The sequence below is a fragment of the Homarus americanus genome, unplaced genomic scaffold (assembly GCF_018991925.1).
Source record: "Homarus americanus isolate GMGI-L3 unplaced genomic scaffold, GMGI_Hamer_2.0 scaffold6317, whole genome shotgun sequence".
NCBI classification, from domain to species: domain Eukaryota; kingdom Metazoa; phylum Arthropoda; class Malacostraca; order Decapoda; family Nephropidae; genus Homarus; species Homarus americanus.
In genome coordinates this window covers 18567271-18591471 of record NW_024730668.1, presented here as the reverse complement: position 1 = coordinate 18591471, position 24201 = coordinate 18567271, and the positions used below count along the sequence as shown (strand labels likewise).

General features: G+C 42.5%; 1 protein-coding gene across 1 annotated transcript; it reads left to right on the top strand.

Annotated features, from left to right (window-relative positions):
* The first annotated feature begins 1352 nt into the window (after positions 1-1352).
* LOC121867108 (trimeric autotransporter adhesin AtaA-like) lies at positions 1353-7896 on the top strand. The gene is made up of 4 exons (XM_042366866.1): positions 1353-1411; positions 2829-3617; positions 4104-4451; positions 7788-7896. Exons 1-4 carry the CDS (start codon positions 1353-1355, stop codon positions 7894-7896), a joined length of 1305 nt encoding a protein of 434 aa, XP_042222800.1.
* Positions 7897-24201: the final 16305 nt, after the last annotated feature.

Genomic DNA, 24201 nt, shown 5'->3' with positions numbered 1-24201 from the left:
TCCTCCCCGACGGTGGGGTGGGTGGCGGGGAGGAGACCCACGGCTTCCTCCTCCCGACAGTGAGGAGTGTGGCAGGAGAGCCACTGTCTTCCTCCTCTCTGCCGGTGTGTAGGGTGGCGGGAGAGACCCCTCTCTCCTTTCCCTGACGGTGAGGTGGGTGGAGGGAGAACCCACTGTCTTCCTCCTCTCCAACGTGTGAGGTGGTCGCCCAGGAGGAAATCGCTCTCTTCCTTCTCCCTTGCTTTAAGTTTTTATTATATTTATTGAAAGTAAAAATAATGCTGTGCAGCATCCAGTATGATGGCAACCACTACTGAAGCTTAACCAGGGTAGGGAAGCAGGCTTTGGGGTCACCCCTTCCTCCTGAAGAGGGAGCTTACTATGTTTGGGTCTTTATTAACAATGTGTTTTTTTAATTAATTTTTTTTTCTTAATTTGTATGTATTTAATAATAATAATAATAATAATAATAATAATAATTGTAATAATAATAATAATAATAATAATAATAATAATTGTAATAATAATAATAGTAAATAATAATAATAATAATAATAATAATAATAATTATAATAAATAATAATAATAATAATAATAATAATAATAATAATAATAATAATAATAATAATAATAATAATAATAATAATAATAATAATAATAATAATAATAATAATAATAATAATAATAATAATAATAATAATAATAATAATAATAATAATAATAATAATAATAATAATAATAATAATAATTCATTGTAAATAAATTTTATAATAAAAATTACAAAACTGAAAATAAAATATAAAATAATAATTATAATAATATTAGTACTTTATAAAGAAACAAAGAAATACAAAAATGAAAATGAAAAAGATCAAAAGTGAGAAACAATACATGTATGATGTGTTGGCAATTGCAAGAGAAACAATTGAGACCCTGCATTTGTGTGTAAATGAGGCAGAAAGTCAAATGAGCAACCTGGGAGCTGGTCACAGTTTTTGTGATGCCATACGGCAGCAGGGTCTACCATTAGAAAACATATTATGCTTCCAATATCTTCCCAGGCAGTAGTACCTCCCTGTTTGATAGATGCCTACCACCTACTACCTATAAACCTAACATAAACTAATGGGAAGTAGATGAAATGGTATGTTACCGTATACTTAACTAACAACCTGACACATAATTTCAGGTGAGAACTTGCCTTACTTTCATACCAGAATGTTAACTAATCACTCGAATCGGTGAAACATATAGGAGAATTGATTGAGTCTTCCATCCATGTCAGGTGTTTTATATACTGCAAATACCTCAGGTGTGTGTTTGTGCGTGTGTAATGTGGTGTAATGTTCAGCATGCTAGCCTCGCAAGCGAGAGGAACCGGGTTCGATCCTTGGCATGGGCGACACTATGGGCAAGTTTCTTTACGCCATTTGCATCTGTCTACCCAGCAGTATTTGGGATTTGGATGTTAATCGATTTGCGGATAGCGTTCCGGGGTAATGATTAGCCAGTGGAGTTGTCTGGTCTTCTCGGACTATTCCTTGGCAATGGGTCATGCAACTCATGTGGTTGTTGTGTTGGCGACAGCTTCTACACCTTAAACCAAATTTACGCCTAGGTGGCCCTAAGGCCGGCCATCCTTGTTACTCGAGGGGCAACCATTATTGTGTGTGTTTGTGTAAACCAGAAAGTTTATTAATTCAGTCACACTTCACACCTAAAACACTAACATGCACTTCAATACCGTCACATGTTATCCACCTCACGATAGTCTAACACTAACATGCACTTCAATACCGTCACATGTTATTCACCTCACTATAGTCTAACACTAACATGCACTTCAATACCGTCACATGTTATCCACCTCACTATAGTCTAACACAAACATGCACTTCAATACCGTCACATGTTATCCACCTCACTATAGTCTAACACTAACATGCACTTCAATACCGTCACATGTTATCCACCTCACTATAGTCTAACACTAACATGCACTTCAATACCGTCACATGTTATCCACCTCACTATAGTCTAACACTAACATGCACTTCAATACCGTCACATGTTATCCACCTCACTATAGTCTAACACTAACATGCACTTCAATACCGTCACATGTTATCCACCTCACTATAGTCTAATACTAACATGCACTTCAATACCGTCACATGTTATCCACCTCACTATAGTCTAACACTAACATGTACTTCAATACCGTCACATGTTATCCACCTCACCATAATCTTGCACGAAGGTTTTATATACATGAACGTCTGGGTAGAGAGATTTACACTGAGGGATCACCTATGGTATGGGCGCTTACCCAACGGTATTTCAAGATGGCCACCGGTACAAGTCGTTGGAGTGAGATTTGTTGAAGAAGCGTAAGGTATTCTATTGATAAACACCACACACGGAGACAGAGAGAGAGAGAGAGAGAGAGAGAGAGAGAGAGAGAGAGAGAGAGAGAGAGAGAGAGAGAGGAATCCCACTGGCGATGTTTTGGATGAAGACGCTTCATAGACTTGGCATCAGTGCACTGTACATCCATCCAGCGCCTTCACCGTTTCTCTTAGTTCTTCCTGTTGGTTTTGATTGGTTGGAGACATTTCTCTTGTTATTGGTGGAAGTATATCTGTTGCTATTGGTGGAAGTATATCTGCTACTTTTGGTGGAAGGATATCTGTTGCTATTGGTGGAAGTATATCTGTTGCTATTGGTGGAAGTATATCCGTTGCTATTGGTGGAAGTAGATCTGTTGGGTTATTGAGAGAAGATATCTGCTGCTTTTGGTGAAGTATATCTGTTGCTATTGGTGGAAGTATATCTGTTGCTATTGGTGGAAGTATATCTGTTGCTATTGGTGGAAGTATATCTGTTGCTATTGGTGGAAGTATATCTGTTGCTATTGGTGGAAGTATATCTGTTGCTATTGGTGGAAGTATATCTGTTGCTATTGGTGGAAGTATATCTGTTGGTATTGGTGGAAGTAGATCTGTTGCTATTGGTGAAAGTATATATGTTGCTATTGGTGGAAGTATATCTGTTGCTATTGGTGGAAGTATATCTGTTGCTATTGGTGGAAGTATATCTGTTGCTATTGGTGGAAGTATATCTGTTGCTATTGGTGGAAGTATATCTGTTGCTATTGGTGGAAGTATATCTGTTGCTATTGGTGGAAGTATATCTGTTGCTATTGGTGGAAGTATATCTGTTGCTATTGGTGGAAGTATATATGTTGCTATTGGTGGAAGTATATCTGTTGCTATTGGTGGAAGTATATATGTTGGTATTGGTGGAAGTATATCTGTTGCTATTGGTGGAAGTATATCTGTTGCTATTGGTGGAAGTATATATGTTGCTATTGGTGGAAGTATATCTGTTGCTATTGGTGGAAGTATATATGTTGGTATTGGTGGAAGTATATCTGTTGCTATTGGTGGAAGTATATCTGTTGCTATTGGTGGAAGTATATATGTTGCTATTGGTGGAAGTATATCTGTTGCTATTGGTGGAAGTATATATGTTGGTATTGGTGGAAGTATATCTGTTGCTATTGGTGGAAGTATATCTGTTGCTATTGGTGGAAGCACATCTGTTGGTATTGTGAAGTATATCCGCTGCTATTGGTGGAAGTAGATCTGTTGCTATTGGTGAAGTATATCTGTTGCTATTGGTGGAAGTATATCTGCTAATGGTTGAAGTATATCTGTTGGTATTGGTGGAAGTATATCTGTTGCTATTGGTGGAAGTGGATCTGTTGGGTTATTGGTGGAAGTATATCTGTTGCTATTGGTGGAAAGTATATCTTGCTTGCTATTGGGTGGTGCTTTTTATATCTGTTGCTATTGGTGGAAGTATATCTGTTGCTATTGGTGGAAGTATATATGTTGGTATTGGTGGAAGTATATCTGTTGCTATTGGTGGATGTAAATATGTTGGTATTGGTGGAAGTATATCTGTTGCTATTGGTGGAAGTATATCTGTTGCTATTGGTGGAAGTATATGTGTTGCTATTGGTGGAAGTATATCTGTTGCTATTGGTAGAAGATATCTGCTGCTTTTGGTGGAAGTATATCTGTTGTTACTGGTTGAAGTATATCTGTTGCTATTGGTGGAAGTATATCTGTTGCTATTGGTGGCAGTATATATGTTGCTATTGGTGGAAGTAGATCTGTTGCTATTGGTGGAAGTAGATCTATTGCTATTGGTAGAAGTATATCCGTTGCTATTGGTGGAAGTAGATCTGTTGCTATTGGTGGCAGTATATATGTTGCTATTGGTGGAAGTATATCTGTTGCTATTGGTGGAAGTATATCTGTTGGTATTGGTGGAAGTATATCTGTTGCTATTGGTGGAAGTAGATCTGTTGCTATTGGTGGAAGTATATCTGTTGCTATTGGTGGAAGTATATCTGTTGGCTGTAGTACGGCCCTCTATATAAAGTACGGCCCTCTGTATATCGTACGACCCTCTGTATATAGTACGACCCTCTATATATAGTTCGACCCCTCTCTATATAGAACGGTCCTCTGTATATACTACGACCCTCTATATATAGTACGACCCTCTGTATATAGTACGACTCTCTTTATATAGTACGACCCTTTGTATATAGCCCGGCCCTCTGTATATAGTACGACCCTTTGATAAATTACGAACCTCTGTAAATAGTTCGGCCCTCTGTATATAATACGACCCTTTGTATATAGTACGACCCTCTGTATATAGTACGACCCTCTGATAAATTACGAGCCTCTGTAAATAGTACGTCCCTCTGTATATAGTACGACTCTCTGATTATAGTACCACCCTCTGTATATAGTACGACCCTCTGTATATAGTACGACCCTCTGATAAATTACGAGCCTCTGTAAATAGTACGTCCCTCTGTATATAGTACGGCCCTCTGTATATAGTACGACCCTCTGTATATAGTACGACCCTCCTTATATAGTACAGCCCCTCTGTATATAGTACGGCCCTATGTATATAGTACGACCCTCTGTATATAGTACGACTTTATATATATAGTACGACCCAATGTATATAGTACGAGCCTCTGTAAAGGGTACGACCCTCTGTATATAGTACGAGCCTCTGTAAAGGGTACGACCCTCTGTATATGGTACGACCCTCTGTACATAGTGCGACCCTCCAGCACCGCTATACTATAGTCATCGTCACCATTGATTTATACAGTAATAGGTGTTCCGTATCATTTATTCATACGACATCGATACACTCGTTAAGTAGATAGCAACATTGATACAGGCCTTTCTGGTACAGTACAATAGATTATTTCATTTGTAGATGATTTAGGTGGAGCTTCTTCTCTCCATATAAAGCTTTAGATGGAGGGTGTCATATCTAATGGGCCCTTCATATAACGGACTTTCATCTAACGGACCCTCGATGAAACGGAATTTTCTTTTCATATAGTCCGTTAAATAGAGGTTTCCCTTTATCTCTGGTGGAACTTTAGTAATCTACAGAAATAAATCACAGTTCGCTAATGTTGATACTAACGGAGGAAGAGAAGGGGAAGAGGGTAGGCGGTAGGAGGAGGAGCAGGAAGGAGACGAAGAGAAGGGGGGAGGAGCAGGAGGATCAGGAAGGTGAGAGACAGAGAGAGGAGGAGGAGCAGTAGGAGGGAGGGGGCGGAGGAAGAGAAGGAGCAGGGAGGAGAGGGAGAGCGGAGGAGGAGTGGGAGGAGGAGAGTGGGAGGAGGAAGAGGAGAAGGAGGAACAGGGGAACGCGGGAGCGAGGGTACGGAGAAGGAGGAGGAGGAGGAAGGAAAACAAATACAGATTTATAAGAAGTTGAACCAAGACAATAGCCATATGTGTACGTCATGCACCACCTCTCACCAGACAATAGCCAGGTGTGTGCGTCATGCACCACCTCTCACCAGACAATAGCCAGGTGTGTACGTCATGCACCACCACTCGCCAGACAATAGCCAGGTGTGTACGTCATGCACCACCTCTCACCAGACAATAGCCAGAGGTGTACGTCATGCACCACCTCTCACCAGACAATAGCCAGATGTGTACGTCATGCACCACCTCTCACCAGACAATAGCCAGGTGTGTACGTCATGCACCACCTCTCACCAGACACCACTGCATCGTCAATCACGTCGCTTTCTTTTTTTTTATGTTAGTCACTCGTTGGCTATAATGTGAGAAAACCAAATATTCAATATACATTAAACACTACAGGAACATAAACCGGGAACTGTGCACGATATCTTTAGCTTCAAGATGATTCACACACACACATACTCATAAAATATTACGGTCGGGTCAAATAGTTTAAGTACGTAGTTTTTGTGTTTTTTTTTTTTTTACTACAGGAGAGACTTTTATTAAATATACCCTGACACTGGTCACTGGTGGAGGTAAAGTCATATACATACATACATACATACATTTATATCATATATATATATATTTAATTTTCATCTGGCGTATCAATAAAGTAATTTTTTCAAGTAAAAGAAGTTGTACAATGATAACCTATACAAAAGAAATACAGCAAGTTATACAAAGGCCTGGCCACCTCTCTCCTTGCAAGACTGATTGGTTGAGTTCACAGCAGGTGGATCCATGCAATTTACAAAGGAGTCTAGTAGCTGTGTTAGTTTAGGTTAGATTAGGTTAGGTTACAAAGGCATGTGATGGTTGCCTATATTACTCGACCACTTCAGCTTGGAGCACCAGAAGGATGAAAATATCTTTTGACAACTATTATTACACGACTGATTGTTAGTATGTTATTAATGATGGTATGTCTGGCACGTGATATAGTTAGTGGATCGTTGGTATCAAATTGTTACACACACACACACACACACACACACACTACATCCCTGACCACCGTAGGGTCAAGACCTATTTAGGTGCTGCTCCTGCTGAGCAGCGGCCCCCTTGGCTAATGTTCGGCCCATTACCCAAGTCCCTCTCCCCGACCCATCCTCACCACAGGGATATCAACATAATCAAAAGTGACTGTAAACGCTTTGGTTAAGGACGTTCAGGTGACGGGCAAGTCGAAGGGAATGATTGAAACCCGCCTTTTGACGCATTCAATATTTATTGATGCGGTCAAAACCTACAGAGAACAAGGCGTTCATTAGTATTACATGGTGATCTATCTGATACATAATTAGTTAGTCTCACACTATTTCATCTTAATTACAATTGATTATTAAACATAGTGACATGATACAAAGTTCATAACTTTATTAATTTTAGTTACACTTCATTCAGCATTGTCTTATTGCTCCAGATAAGGCAGAAACGAGTAGGCATAAATAGTCAGCAATATTTCAGTACTGAGGGGTATGTCATAACTTTGGCTGTACTTACAAGTTTGGGTCAATGCGAACCGGTATGGTGTTCCAAGGGACAATAGTACTGTGTAAATTGTTCCAGCACAAAACTCGGCCAGGATTGGGAGTCGGTGTTCACCACTGCTAGCAGAGGGCTGGTCCTCACAGCATCACACGAGAGGGCGATCTGCATCATGGAGGCCAGGCGGCCAAGCCACATTCTAAACCATACACTCAGCAGAAAAGGGCCTCTTGTCTGTGCAGGTAGCGTGGGGGCACGTGGTCGCAGGCTTAGAGATTTAATGTTTGTTCGGGTAAGGCAACGCCAGCACTGTAGTTGAAGCCAGCGGCGATAACACTCCCGGCGTTGGGCAATCGCCCAAGATTTACGGTGTGGCGTGTTCAAGAAGGCATACATGGGTCACTGGCCTTCGGAACTCCCCAGATATGGTTTGCACACGCACCTGGCGCACCAGATCGTCAGCTCCTGGAACCACTGCCGTGACCCTGCCCAATGGCCATTTGTTGCGAGAAAGATTGTCTCCAGTGACTAGGACAAGGTCGCCTTCCTGGAGATTCCGGGTTGGTTCTATGTACCTCTGTCTTTTGCGGAGTAGTGGAAGGTACTCCCTCATCCAGCGTTTCCAGAAGTGGTCTGCTAGGAACTGCACGTGCCGCCACCGTCGTTAATATGAGTCCTTCAAAAGACATCCTCCCAGTGACAGATCAGCGTGTGGGCCACCGTGGGCTGGTGTAAGCGCTTCCAGGTCTCTCACGCTGCTCGAGGCAGGTGTTATGGGTCGACTATTTATGATCGCTTCTACTTCACAAAATAGCATCTGCAGTCGATATCCATCCAGGACTTGGGTCCCCACATTGCTCTGAAAACCTTTCTGACTGTTCGGATTTGCCGTTCCCAGACTCCTCCCATGTGCAAAGACGCTAGAGGGTTGAATACCAATTCTATATCTTTCTTCTGAAAGTGTCTTCCAGGTTTCTCATGTAGCTCGATGCAGGTGTGATGGTTCGACTATTTATTATTGTTTCCACTTCACAAATAGCATCTGCAGTCGGTATTCATCCAGGACTTGTGTCCCCAGAACTGTTCTGAAAACTTTCTGACTGTTCAAATTTGCCATTCCCAAACTCCAAATGCCAAGACCAAACCCAGTGCTTCTAGGAATACGAGGGGATCCCTACACATGAACCATGCGGCGGTCGACAAAATTAAGAAGAAAACCCAGAAATTCAAGACGTGGGTTGGGTCCAACGATGAGCAAGACAGGAGGATGTGTGCAAGAACGAGAAACCAAGCAAAGATAGGGTGTAGAAGGGCTGAAAAGGAGTTCCAGAGGCTGGTTGCAAGCGAGGTCAAGTCAAACCCAAAGGCGTTTTACCGCTATGCAAAGTCGAAATTGAAAACGCGAGTAGGAGTATCAGACCTGAGGCTTGTGGATGGTAGTTACGTAGATTCTGACCATGATAAAGCTGAGGCATTGAACAGCTTCTTTTCCTCGGTGTTCACAAGAGAGGATGCAACTAACCTTCCTGCGTTTGAGGACAGACGGTTCGACACAGCACTGACCCACATTGTGTTCACAGAAGAGGGTATTAGAAATAAACTGTCCAGGCTAAAGGCCCTGACATGGTGCATCCAAGAGTGCTAAGAGAGTTGTGCAACGAGCTTGCCGATCCCCTGAAGATCCTGTTTGTAAATGCCTGGATGAACAAATGGTCCCCAGTGAATGGAAAGTGGCTTATGTGAGTCCTATCTTCAAGAAGGGCGATAGTCACTCCACGAACAACTATAGACGGGTGAGCCTGACCAGCATAATATGTAAAGTACTTGAGAGTATTATCAGAGATGCAGCGATGGAACATCTACTACGAAACAACCTTGTAAAAGATTGCCAACACGGTTTTATGCCGGGGCGCTCTTTCTTGACACAATTGCTCAAGGTATTGGATATTTGGACCCATATTCTAGAACGGGGTGGTAATATCGACAATATTTACCTAGATTTTGCCAAGGCTTTCGACAGTGTACCCCACGAAAGGCTGAAAATCAAACTGGAAGGGTACGGAATTCGGGGAAATGTCCTAGCGTGGATAGAAGACTTTCTACATGACCGCAAGCAATGTGTGGTGATTAATGGCACGAAATCGTCATCTGTACCTGTAACAAGTGGGGTACCGCAGGGTAGTGTATTGGGCCCGCTGTTGTTTGTTTGTTTCATAAATGATATGCCTGACGTTGTACACTCCTCCATACAAATGTTTGCCGATGACGCCAAGTTATGTCGGGAAATTAAGAACCAAGCGGACTGTGAAGAGCTGCAGAAGGACCTCTGTGGGCTCCAGGAATGGTCGAAGGAATGGCTGCTGAGATTCAATGTCACGAAGTGTAAGAGGATGCACCTGGGGCGTACCAACGGTAAGGAGGCGTACCATATGTCCCAACGGGATGAAGAAAATGTACTAGTTGAGACTGTGTGTGAGAAGGACCTAGGTGTGTATGTTGACAATGAGCTGAAGTTCTCGGGCCATTGTGAGAAGAAGGTAAATCAGGCAAATAAATTATTGGGTCTTATAAGAAGGTCGTTCAGATATCTAGACGGTCCGTCCCTCGTGACGATCTTCAGGAGTGAAGTGCTTCCCCATCTGGAGTACTGTCACCCCATCTGGTCCCCGAGATATGCTAGGGACTGTCAGTTGGTTGAAAATGTTCAAAGGAGGGCCACCAAACTGGTGCCTGCACTTCGGCACCTCAGCTACCCTGAGAGATTGGAGCGCCTGAACTTGCCTAGCTTATACTACAGACGGGCAAGGGGGGACCTAGTTGAGGTTTATAAGCATCTCAGGGGGCACTACTCAGTTGAGTGTCCTTACTTGGAGCTGGCGGACGCTCGCCCCACAAGGGGTCACAGCTCAAGATTGAAGAAGCCGCAAGTCCAGAAAACCGTGAGGGCAAACTTTTTCGGAGTGAGGGTTGTAAACTCTTGGAACAATCTACCAGAGAGTGTTGTGACGGCACCGAGTGTGAGCTCTTTCAAGAGAAGACTTGACCAACACTGGAGCGGGTTCAGGTACATTCAGGAGCCGGTGCATGCCCAGTATTTGCCAACAGTGCGTGACAGAGACGTGACCGATCGCCCGGGCGGCTAGCGAGCCGACCTTTTGGTGAAGAATATAAAGGAAAAGAGACGTGACCGATCGCCCAAGCGGCTAACAAGCCGATCAGTGGCGAAGAGGATAAAAGTAAAAGTAGAATATAATTAAGACAAGGTATACTTCAGAAAGGTAAGGACATAGAAATTCAGAAAATACAATACTATACTGTATATAAAAAGAAATGAAGTAAAGAAAAGAATATTGACTTGGAAAATATAAGCAGAGAAATATAAGATATATACTTATACTGTGGAAATAAAGACACAGCATATGAAATTATTAGATATATATATATACCAGAAAAAATTAATATAAAAGATAGACATGAGCAAGAAAATAAGCAAATAAGAATATAAGAAAGAAGAATATAAAGAATATAAAAGAGAAGAAATATATGAAATAGAATAAATCTGAAGGATAGTATAAAGTAAGGAAAGTCCGACCCTTACATCGTCTGGTAAGATTGAATCAAATAAACATATTAAGTTTTACCGTTTCTGTAAAAATGAGCTGCCATAAAATTCAAAATTGTTTCAAATTAGTTCAAAAGAAAATCAGAGAGAACAAAACCAGTGTGACAATTTCTTTACTTGTTGACGTGATGAATAGTCCTACTTCCGAGTGTGATTTCAAGTCTGAAGAACCTAATAAAGCTGACTCTTAAATCATTTTTGAGGGGTCTATTTCTTTTAATGATATTTCTGCTCAGAATACTGTTCAAATTCTTAGACACTGTTTAATGACCACAGTCATACATGTTAGTTGACGCAAAATTAGATGATTCCCATTACGTTTAAAAGCCCATAAAACATATAGCTATGACTTAATTCTTGAGTCCCCCTGCTAAAACGTCCGTTTTCTTGCTGCTTCGGTGATACCGAGACATTCGTTTTCTCTAATGGTTCAGAATCTCTCGTATCTCATGTTGATCTTTGTAGATTTAAATTTATGAATGAATGCGTATGTATTACCATAAGATATGTATATCTGCTTACTGTATTTATCTTAAGTCAAATTGTCAAGTAAGTTCAGTGTAGAGTTAGCAAGGGAGAGTGAAGAATCCTGATATTGTCCTGTGAGAAGTACTTACTGTACAGTAAGTTCTATTCGCCACTGAGCTTAGATTGTTTTGATTCACAATCATCAGAGAATCTGATGACTGTATTGAAATTACTGTCAGTTTTGTATTTTAGAAGGTCACTCATAATTTGAAAGAAACCTGTTACTGCTCAAAGCTTGAAATTTTAACGGCCGAACGTCAGAACTCCCTCTGATGACACTGTATAAAATAATATTGCTAGACTGGGTGCCAGGGCTCCCACAAAACAAAACATTGAATTCCCCAAACTAAAGTGAAAATTTCCCGAGAATTAATAATATTTCCCTAAAAAAAAAATTATCTTAATTTAATTATTATAGTACATTATATGAGTTTTGTTTATTAACCTTTATGCATACTCTCTCTCTTCTCCCTCTCTCTCTGATACACGCACTAGCAGGCAGTAAATTAGTAAATTCTTTATAAAGGAGAATTGTACCGTTTTAGAAAAATTGGCTCAAATGAAGTCTTAAACCGTATTCGCCAAGAGTGGTGGAGGACATCTTGCCATGAGACCCTCCACTACTCGAAAATATGAGAACTGCTGGAAAGCCTACCAGCAGTACCTCAAGGAGCAAGGATCTCCCACGCCCGGTGAAAGTGTAGTTCTAGAGTTCTTATCGTCTCTAGCGCAGAGAGAGGCAGGTCTATCCCGACCCTCTCCATCCACCTGGCTGCCCTCACCGACCCCCCTGGACTACGGGTGCGGGTTAACAAGAAGTCGGTTACCCTGCTGAAGCGGGGACATGTTCCACCAGCGACCACCTGCTAGACCACCCCTTACCTTCTGGTCCTTGGAGAAAGTTCTCACCCTTCTGGGCTTGGTAAGTACTACTCCTTCAGTCCTGTGAACTACACTGATAATCTAGCCTAAGGGCCACTGGCCTTATGTTGTCTGTTTTTCCTATGTTCTTGTTCCTATGAATGTTTTTACCATGACAGATTAATCTGATATCTGTCTCACCACAGGATCCATTCACCATTCGGCCGTCAAAGGACTGCCTTCTACAGAAGACCCTCTTCCTCCTAGTGCTGGCCATGGGCTTCAGGTCCTCCCAGCTCAAGGCACTCACGAGGTTCGACCACTGGACCTCCTTCACCCAAGGAGATTCTGCAGTGTCCCTGGCACCTTCTCCCACCTCCCTGGCGAAGAATGAGCGAGAGAACCACAGGCTCCGGCATAGAAGGTGGAGGACGAGCACCACCGATTCCGCCAAGGCCGACAACACCACCAGCCAGCATCACCTCTTCGTTCATCCTCGGTCGTGGCGCCTCCTGTTAGTCAGAGGACTGTCAGACAGGTTGCAACAGGTTATAGTGGAGGCTGACCCTGGGAAGGCACCACGTCCCCACGATGTATGGGGTGTAGTGGCTTCTCTGGCCTTCCTGAGGACCCACTCCCTCTCACAGGTCAGGGAAGAGTGTCAGTGGAAATCGGCCTCCTGCTTCATAGGAAGATATCTGTCTCACTAGGTGTCAGACACATCCTGCGTGGCAATGGGTCTCACCCCTCGACCCACAGACAGCAAACAAGTAAAAACAAATTAATGTCGTTTAATCTAAGAATAAATAAAATTCAAATGGTCCTGAGTGTGCTCACTGCTCCCCTTACATCCTAGCACCCTCCTTCCTGTGGAATGTAGCAAGTGCACTAGCAAGCTCAACTCACTAAAACAAGGGCTTTGAAGCTTGCTGAAAATCATATTTTTGGCGAGTGAGCAAAGCTAGTGCACGCACTTAAACCCGCCCTTCCTTTGGCTCCATCTCCCTGCTATTCCTGATGTAGGTTTTGAAAAGGAAAGACCCCTGAAACAAAGTCAGGTATGCAGTATCATGGTACAGGCAGTAAGGAGCCCTTCTGGGCAGTTACCTATTCCCTCAAATTTTCCCAGTTTCTTCAACTGCTAGTTGCAGCCTAGTTTAGTCTAGATGTGTTAAAATTTGGCCCTGTCACCTCCCAGGTTCCCACCTAGGGTGATATCTTATGAAGTCTAATAGCAAATGCACTAGCTTTGCTTTCTCTCCAAAAATAGGCTTTTCAGCAAGCTTCAAAGCTCCTATTATGATGAGGAATGATTTGTTTTCCCGTGTTTGGTGAGTGTAAAGGCCTGGGACTTAGGAATAGAAATCCCTTACCAGCCTAATCAGGATCTTATAAAAGGAAAGTCAAGGACCATGGTTTTCCGAGGAATAACAAACAACCGTTCGAGATTGACATCTCTTCACTATAAAAATATAACACAAAACTCTGACACCACTCAACAAACTTGAAATAACAATTATGGGAGTCAAACAATTATGAGGATCAACAATTAATGCAGTCAAACAGTTAATGGAAGTCCAACAATTAAAGGAATCAAACAATTAATGGAATCAAACAATTAAGGGAAGTCAACAACAGATGGAAACAGACAATTAATGGAAGCAAACAAATAATGGAATCAAACAATTAAATGGAATCAAACAATTAATGGAATCAAACAATTAATGGAAGTCAACAACTAATGGAATTAAACAATTAATGGGAGTCAGCAATTAATGAAATCAACCAATTAAATGGAATCAAACAATGAACAGATAATTCCTATGGAAGCGGCCCTGGGGAAGGTCCATTCAGCTCCTCACTCGAGCGACAGCGGCCGATGTCTTGTTGATACAGCAGACGAAACACCTGGGCACAGACGGTGGAGATGAGCTGGCGGTCATGGCAGCTGCGGTAGTGGAAGGAGTCCAGAGATTGACAGCCGATAGGTGAAGGTCTGGGAGACACAGCCCACGAGTCCAGAGCCTTTGATGAGAACACCACCAGAATTTGGGAGAACAGCGGAGAGGTGTGTCTGGTTTTAAGTCCGGGTAATGTCTGAGCCAGTGTCGCTGGTAGCAGCGACTTCCTCACCTCCGTCTAACCCCCCCCCCCAAAGTGGGGGTCGCGCCAGCAAACGAGCGAGGGAGCAGCGGTAACGAGCAGGAAGATCGTTACCGCCCTTACAGTGAGGCAAAAATCACTGCAGCTGCTCCTTGGCAGGCAGTTGCTGTCTAGCGCCGGTAAGAGAAGCTTACACACAGTAAAGTCACCAATGAAGCAGGTGTCTTATTTGAACCTCTCACAATTGGGAATATAATGGACCCTGATTGAGTATGGAAACCATACATATTGCTATTACCAGTATTAGAGTTTGTTATATGAAGTGAGTAAGCCATCTATATCCACAGCTGCTGTGCTGGTATATGTTTCCTTGTAATAGCATGTTGCTCTAAATAACACCATCATTCTGTGCTATTGACATGTGTGTAGAGTGACGATCATTTTTGTCAAAGATGTGTAATAATACCTATAATGAGGTATAAGAATTGAATGTAACTGTTAATTGAATATCTATTTTTGCTATCTATAAAGTATGACCCTTTGGTCAGTTTGTTTTGTCTGAGTGTTACAGTAACATACTCAGTGACTGAACTTAATTTTTGTTGTTGTGAGTAAAGATGCAAATTGTCATAATATTCATATTTCATTTTGATAAATGTAGATTAGGTAGAATGTGGGTATCACCGCTCCTTCCTAAAATAATAATAATAAAAATAATAATAAGTGGCGGCTCTTGAAAAAAAATGGAGGGACTGCAAGCCTCACACCGAGTCCCCACCAAACAATAAGCATGGAATTTCAGAACAGTACAAGCAGGAACAAAGAATATACACGCCAGTTTAACATCAGTGTTTATCAGAAATGTGAATGGCTCTGTGGTTGTGACGAGGCAAACACTTTATTCTGCTTTCCATGCTTATTGTTTGGTGGGGACTCGGTGTGAGGCTTGCAGTCCCTCCATTTTTTTTTTTCACGAGCCGCCATGAATCCTTCTAACAATTGGTATCCCTGAAAAAAAAATAATACTCACGTGCCTAACCTCTCTTGTCTACCACGCTACCACTTGTTAAGTTGTTCAAGTTATATTCTAAAGAAAAGCCTGGCTGGTGGCAGCTTAAGATGTGAGTGTAATAATTATACGAATGTGTAATAAACAATGATGTGGTTTTTCTAGGATAATCCACTTAACAGAATATAACTAAGCAAACCTGAGAATGAAAGTAAGAGGAAATACACAAAGAAATAAGAATATTGAAATAATTATATTAAATTAAAAAAAAAGACAGATTTGGAAAATAAATAAAATAAAATAAATATAACCAAGAAGGTTATAGAAATCAAAATAAAGAAACAATTACTAACTTTTTGAAAGCTAGGCTCTTACAAATGGTGACATTACGGAAAGAAAGAAAATCACCATTAGATATTCCTTTGAGGAAACTATCCTGGCGATCTGAGAGAAGAAAAATGCAAGTCACGGCAAATTTAAGAGACTTTCGAAACGGTTGAAAGAAGAGCAATGAAATGATGGTGTTCGTTGTAAGGGATGAAGTGAACTTATGCACTAATGCGTAAAAAGGAAGAACAAGTGTGAGATTATGAGGTAAAGGAGAACTAGATAAGGAAGAACAGCGGTTAACTCAGCAACGTTGGGGTTGTCACCTGCGTGGCCTAAACTTTGTTCTTTGGTATTTATAAGTTCAAGACACAAGTCTTACTCCTAGAAAATTAACACTATTCTTACAAGTTGTTGAATGGCGTCATACATACATAAGAAAAAGTTAAAAATAAAAGTAAAGCAAGAATTATTTCACCTTTATTGTTCATATTTGGGGCAAATACATTCTAATATTTTCTAAATAATAAAAACCAGTTTCATATATAAATATTATTACCTAAAATAATTGTATGCCAGGAATAATGATTAACTGAACATCACACATTAACTAGATTCATCCATAACATAACACAGATAACGGATTATGGAAGCACATTTTCTTTGTTTTGTCGAGTAAACTCTCTGCACTATGAATATAAATAATCCTACCATTATAGCTACGTTGAATCACTCTGTAGACTCGTGCATCTATTAATTTTGATATCATGTGCTCTAAAGATTTTAACTAGATATTTTTAACATAAAGGAATGTTCTCTCGCATTGAATCAACTCAAGCAAGTTCTTATTAAGAAAAAAAATATACATAATCTGACAAGTTCGTGAACTCATACTACAGGCGCCGGTACGTACTTAACTGAGGATCGGCGCTGTGGTTCCCTTCAAAGTATTCCCCTTGCGATGCAGGTAAGGGCAACCCGCGGCCCGGACCATGTGTGTGTGCGGCCCGTGGAGTGATTGAGAAATTCTATTTCATGTGACCCGCGGTTCAGGTAGATGCAGCCAGTTTATTGTGAGTAAATCAATATTTATTAAACGAATAATCTTCACACACAATTCGTTACTGTAGAGTAATTTACAGTGAAATAAGTATAGATAGTCAACAATATAGACATTTTAACGTGTGTGAGTTTATGGGCTAAGTTTGACTCGGTCTGTTTGATGGATTAGCTTCGTGTACAAAAGGAATAATTAACATTTCATATCAGTAAATATGAATGTACAGTAAATATCCCCAAGTAAGACAATGATATTTATCCCACGATAAACAAAGAGATATCTACACTTGGTTTATGTGAACTACACTTGAACTGAATGAAATACAGAATAGATACTATTTAGTCGTAGAAATAATGATTTAAAGAAGACAATTACAATAATACAGAGATAATCATGTTAGGTTCACTTGTTATACTGAAAGGTGAGAAAAATGCTAAGAGGGCAGGTAATTGATGACTTCGAGATGATCATGACAGACGTAATGAAAAAAATGATTACGAATAAGAAAAGCGAGAAGGATAATGATAGTGGTTCACAGCCAATAGAAGATCGGAAGACCGTGAATCATAAAAGGGATCACATGTATTAGGTGAGAGGTGAGGGTGAGAGGCTAGGGTGAGAGGTGAGGGTGAGAGGTGAGGGTGAGAGGCTAGGGAAAGACGGAGAATCACAGGCAAGTGAACAGGAGGAGCTGGGAAGCAGCCACAGTATCTGCTGCCCTAGCTTCACACTCGTACGTCCCGCAGTCCTTGGGTCGGAAATCCTTGATGATTAGGTCGTAGTGGCTGCGACGACGTTGAAGGGAGAAACGTGAATCTTCCAACTTGAGAGTGTCGTCCTCAGCCACTACCTGCTCCTCCAGACGACCCTCCGAGAACGACTTCTTTTTCCACTTCAGCGTCTGGTTGAGGAGAATAGGGTCGTCAGATGTTATGAGTACTTTGATGCAAGTTTTTCACACATTATGAAACATGCTGTACATACATACATACATACATACATACATACATACATACATACATACATACATACATACATACTTTTTTGCCTCCCCTCCCTCATTTCTACTTCCCTCCCCTCCTCCCTCCTCCCCCCCCCATGAACATCCTGCCATTGTCATCCACATTCTCTACTGACAATCCTGGCCTCTCCATCCTGTCGTTACCAACTTTATATTAAAAAAGAAGAAAAAAACTTGACTCACTCATTTTCATTTTCCTCAACACAAGAGCCTCAACATACTGCTTCTTGGATATCTTAACTCCTTTACTTGATGCAACCACCACAGTGAGTCCTGACCAACCATAATTTATAGAGATTTATTCATATTTACCCAGGCCATATTCTTACTGTAATTACCTTTCATAATAATCAACTTAAACAAATCTAACCTAACCTAACCTAACCTAACCTAATTCGATGTGTAGATGTTATTGATGATATTTTATTTGGTTAGGTTATGTTTTATTCAGCTCAGAGTATTTGATGATGACCTACGGTTAAAGTTTTATTATCCAGCCGAACACTCTCATACACTTACTCCCGTACACATACACACTCATACACTTACACACACCTGTACACACACACTCATACACTTACACAGACCCGTTACACACACTCATACACTTACACAGACCCGTACACACACACTCATACACTTACACATACCCGTACACACACACTCATACACTTACACATACCCGTACACACACACTCATACACTTACACACACCCATGCACACACTCATACACTTACACAATACACACACACACAGTCATACTTACACACACCCGTACACACACTCATACACTTACACCCCGTACACACACACTCATACACTTACACCCCGTACACACACACTCATACACTTACACAGACCCGTACACACACACTCATACACTTACACATCCCGTACACACACACTCATCCACACACCCGTACACACACACACATCATACACGCCCACACACACCCGTACACACTCATGCCACCCCGTACACACACCTCATACACTTACACACACCCGTACACACACACACTCATACCTTACACACCCATTACACTCCTTACACTTCCACCTACACACACACTCATACACCCACCCGTACACACACACACAGTCATACCTTACACACACACCGTACACACACACTCATACACTTACACACACACACACGTACACACACACTCATACACTTTCACCCCGTACACACACACTCATACACTTACATACCCGTACACACCTCATACCTTACACACCCGTACACACACACACACATCATACCTTACACACACACCCATGCACACACACTCATACCTACACACCCGTACACACACACACTCATACACTTACACAACCCATACACACACACTCATACACTTACACAGACCCGTACACACACACTCATACATACACACCGTACACACACACACACACGTCCATACACTTACATACCGTACACACATATACCTTACACACCCCGTGCACACACACACATCATGCCTTACACACCCGTACACACACACACTCACCACGCCCGTACACACCTCCCATACTTACACACACCCGTGCACACACACACTCATACCTTACACACCCATTACACACACCTCATACACTTACAGACCGTACACACACACTCATACACTTACACACCCGTACACACACACACAGTCATACCTTACACACACCCATACACACACACTCATACCTTACACACCCGTACACACACTCATACACTTACACACACCGTACACACACACACTCCATACCTTACACACCCGTACACACACACACTCATACCTTCCACCGTACACACACACACTCATACTGCTTACACAGACCCGTACCATATCACCTTACACATACCCACGTACACACACACACTCATACACTTACACCCCGTACACACACACACAGTCATACCTTACACACACCCCTTACACACACACACTCATACACTTACACACTCGTACACACCCGCTCATACACTTACACACAAACACACACATACTCATACCCTTACACACACCGTACACACACACTCATGCCGCCACACCCGTACACACACACTCATACACTTACACACAGCCATGCACACTCATGTATTTACACACCCGTACACACACACTCATACATACACACCCATACACACACACACACACTCACACGCTTACACACACCCCGTACACACACCTCCATACACCTTACACACAAACGTACACACATACACATACACTTACACACACCATACACACTCATACACTTACACACCATTGCACACACACTCATACACTTACACACACCGTATACACACACTCATACATACACACCCGTACACACACACTCCTGCCCACACACCCATGCCACACACTCATACCTTACACACCCGTTACACACACTCATACACTTACACACCCACGTACACACACTCATACACTTACACACACCCATTATACCACACTCATACCTTACACACACACACACTCATACACTTACACACCCGTACACACACTCATACCTTACACACCCGTACTACACACACTCATGCCTTACACACCCCATACACACACACACTCATGTCTTACACACACACCCCGTACACACACACACACACTCATACACTTACACCCGTACACACACACACACTAATACCTTACACACACCCCGTACACACACACACTCATATACTTACACACACCCGTACACACACACACTCATACACTTACACACCCCGTACACACACTCGTACCATTACACACCCGTACACACACACACACACTCATACACCCCACACACCCGTACACACACACACACTCATACACCTTACACACCCACCACACCTCATACCACTACACACACCCGTACACACACACACTCATATGATTACACACACCCGTACACACACACACACACACACTCATGCCTTACACACCCAGTACACACACTCCTATACACATACCCGTACACACACACTCATACACTTACACACACCCGTACACACACACCATACACTTACACATCCGTACACACACACCACACTTTACACACACCAGCACACATCACACACTCCACACTTACACACACCAGCACACACACACACACTCATACTTTACACACCCATACACACACACTCATACACCCCTACACAGACCTGTACACACACACTCATACACTTACACACACCTGTACACACACACTATACACTTACACACCTGTACACATACACACCATACACTTACACACACCTGTACACACACACACTCTTTACACCTACACACCTGTACAAGCACACTCATACACTTACACACACCTGTACACACACACTCATACATTACACACCTGTACACACACACACTCATACACTTACACATACCTGTACACACACACTCATACACTTTACACACACCTGTACACACACACACACTCATACACATACACCTGTACACACACACACATACCTACACACACCCGTACACACACACTACACTCACACACAACCGTACACACACACTCACACCCCTACACCCATACACACACACACGCTTACACACACCTGTACACACACACTCATACACTCACACCTGTACACACACTCCATGATTTACACACCTGTACACACACTCATACACTACACACCTGTACACACACTCATACACTTACACACCCATACACACACACTCATACACTTACACACTGTACACTTCATACACTTGCACACATACACACACTATACACTTACACACACCTGCACACACACTCACACACTCTACACACCCTGCACACACACACACTCATACACTTACACACAATCTGTATACACACACACACACTCATACACTTACACACCTGCACACACACTCATACACTTACACACCTGTACACACACACTCATACACTTTACACACACCCATACACACACACTCATATACTTACACACACCTGTACACACACACACACACTCATACACTTACACACCCATACACACACACTCATACTTACACACACCCGTACACACACACACCATCACACTTACACACCTGCACACACACACTCATACCACACACACCTGCACACACACACACACTCATACACTTACACACCTGTACACACACACTCTACACTTACACACACCTGTACACACACACACACACTCATTTATTACACACCTGTACACACACACTCATATACTCTACACACACCTGTACACACACACTCATACACCTTACACACACCTGTACACACACACATTATACACTTACACACACCTGTACACACACACACACTCATACACTTTACACACCTGTACACACACACTCATACCTTACACACACCCGTACACACACACACACACTCATACACTTACACACCTGTACACACACACTCATGTACTCCACACACCTGTCCACACACACACACACCCATACACTCACACCTGTACACACACACCACACCATTACACACCTGCACACACACACTCATAATTACACACACCCGTACACACACACACACTCACACTTACACACCTGTACACACACACTCATACACTTACACACCTGTACACACACACCCATACACTTACACACCTGCACACACACTATACACTGACACCTGACACACACACCTACACCCACACACCCGTACACACACACACTCTACCCCACACACCTGCACACACACACTCATACACTTACACACCCTGTACACACACACACCATACACTCACCACACACCCAAACACACACACCATATAATTACACACACACACCTGACACACACACACACTCATACACTTACACACCTGTACACACACACTCACACTTACACACCAAACACACACTCACACACTTACACACACCCGTACACACACACACACTCTCCCACACACCCGCACCACACACACACTCATACTTACACACACCTGCACACAACACACACTCATACACTACACACCTGCAAACACACACCATATACTTACACACACACACACCACACACACACACATGCGTACACACACACACACCATACACTTACACACCCATACACACACACACTCATATACTTACACACACACCTGTACACCACACACACCCACACACTTACACACCCGTACATACACTCATACACCCACACACCTGCACACACACACTCATACACTTACACACACCTGTACACACACTATACACTTACACACACCTGTACACACACACACACTCATACACTTACACACCTGTACACACACATTCATATACACACCTGACATACACACTCATCTCACACACACCTGTACAGACACACACACTACACACTACACGCCTGTACACACACATTCATACACTTACTAACACCTGCACACACATTCATACACTTTTAACACCTGTACACACACACCATACTCTACACACACCTGTACACACACACACACACCACACACCCACACACCTGCACACACACACTCATACACCCTACACACACCTGTACACACACACACCTAAACATACACACACCTGACACACACACCTCATACACTTACACACACCTGTACACACACACACTCATACACTTACCCACACCTATACACACACACTCACACACTTACACACCTGTACACACACACTCATACACTTACTATACACACACACACACTCATACACTTACAACACCTGTACACACACACCTCATATACCAACTCACACTCATACACTTACACACGCACACACACACACACACACACACACTTATACACCCGCACACACACACACTCATACACTCTACACACACTGCACACACACACACACTCATACACCCCACACACACCTGCACACACACACACTCATACACTTACACAACCGCACACACTCATACACTTACACACACCTGCACACACACACACACATCATACACTTCATCACACACCGTACACAGACACACACTCATACACTTACACACACCCGTACACACACACACTCATACACTTACACACACCCGTACACACACACTCACACACTTACACACACGTACACACACACACACACACCATACACTCTATACACCTGCACACACACACACACACTCCATAACTTACACACACCTGCACACACACACACACTCATACACTTCCACACACACCCGTACACACACACACCTCATACACCCTACACACACCCGTACACACACTCATACACTTCACACACACCTGCACACACACACCCATACACTTACACACAGGTGCACACACACACCATACACTTACACACCCGCACACACACACACACACTCATAACTTACACACACCCGTACACACACACACACCTCATACACTT

Coding starts and splice junctions, on each gene's coding strand:
- LOC121867108 (XM_042366866.1), top strand. CDS start 1,353: ATGCTAGCCTCGCAAGCGAGAGGAACCGGGTTCGATCCTTGGCATGGG. Junction 1,412..2,828: donor TGGCATGGGCGACACTATGG/GCAAGTTTCTTT, acceptor TATTGGTGGAAG/TATATCTGTTGCTATTGGTG. Junction 3,618..4,103: donor ACATCTGTTGGTATTGTGAA/GTATATCCGCTG, acceptor TACTGGTTGAAG/TATATCTGTTGCTATTGGTG.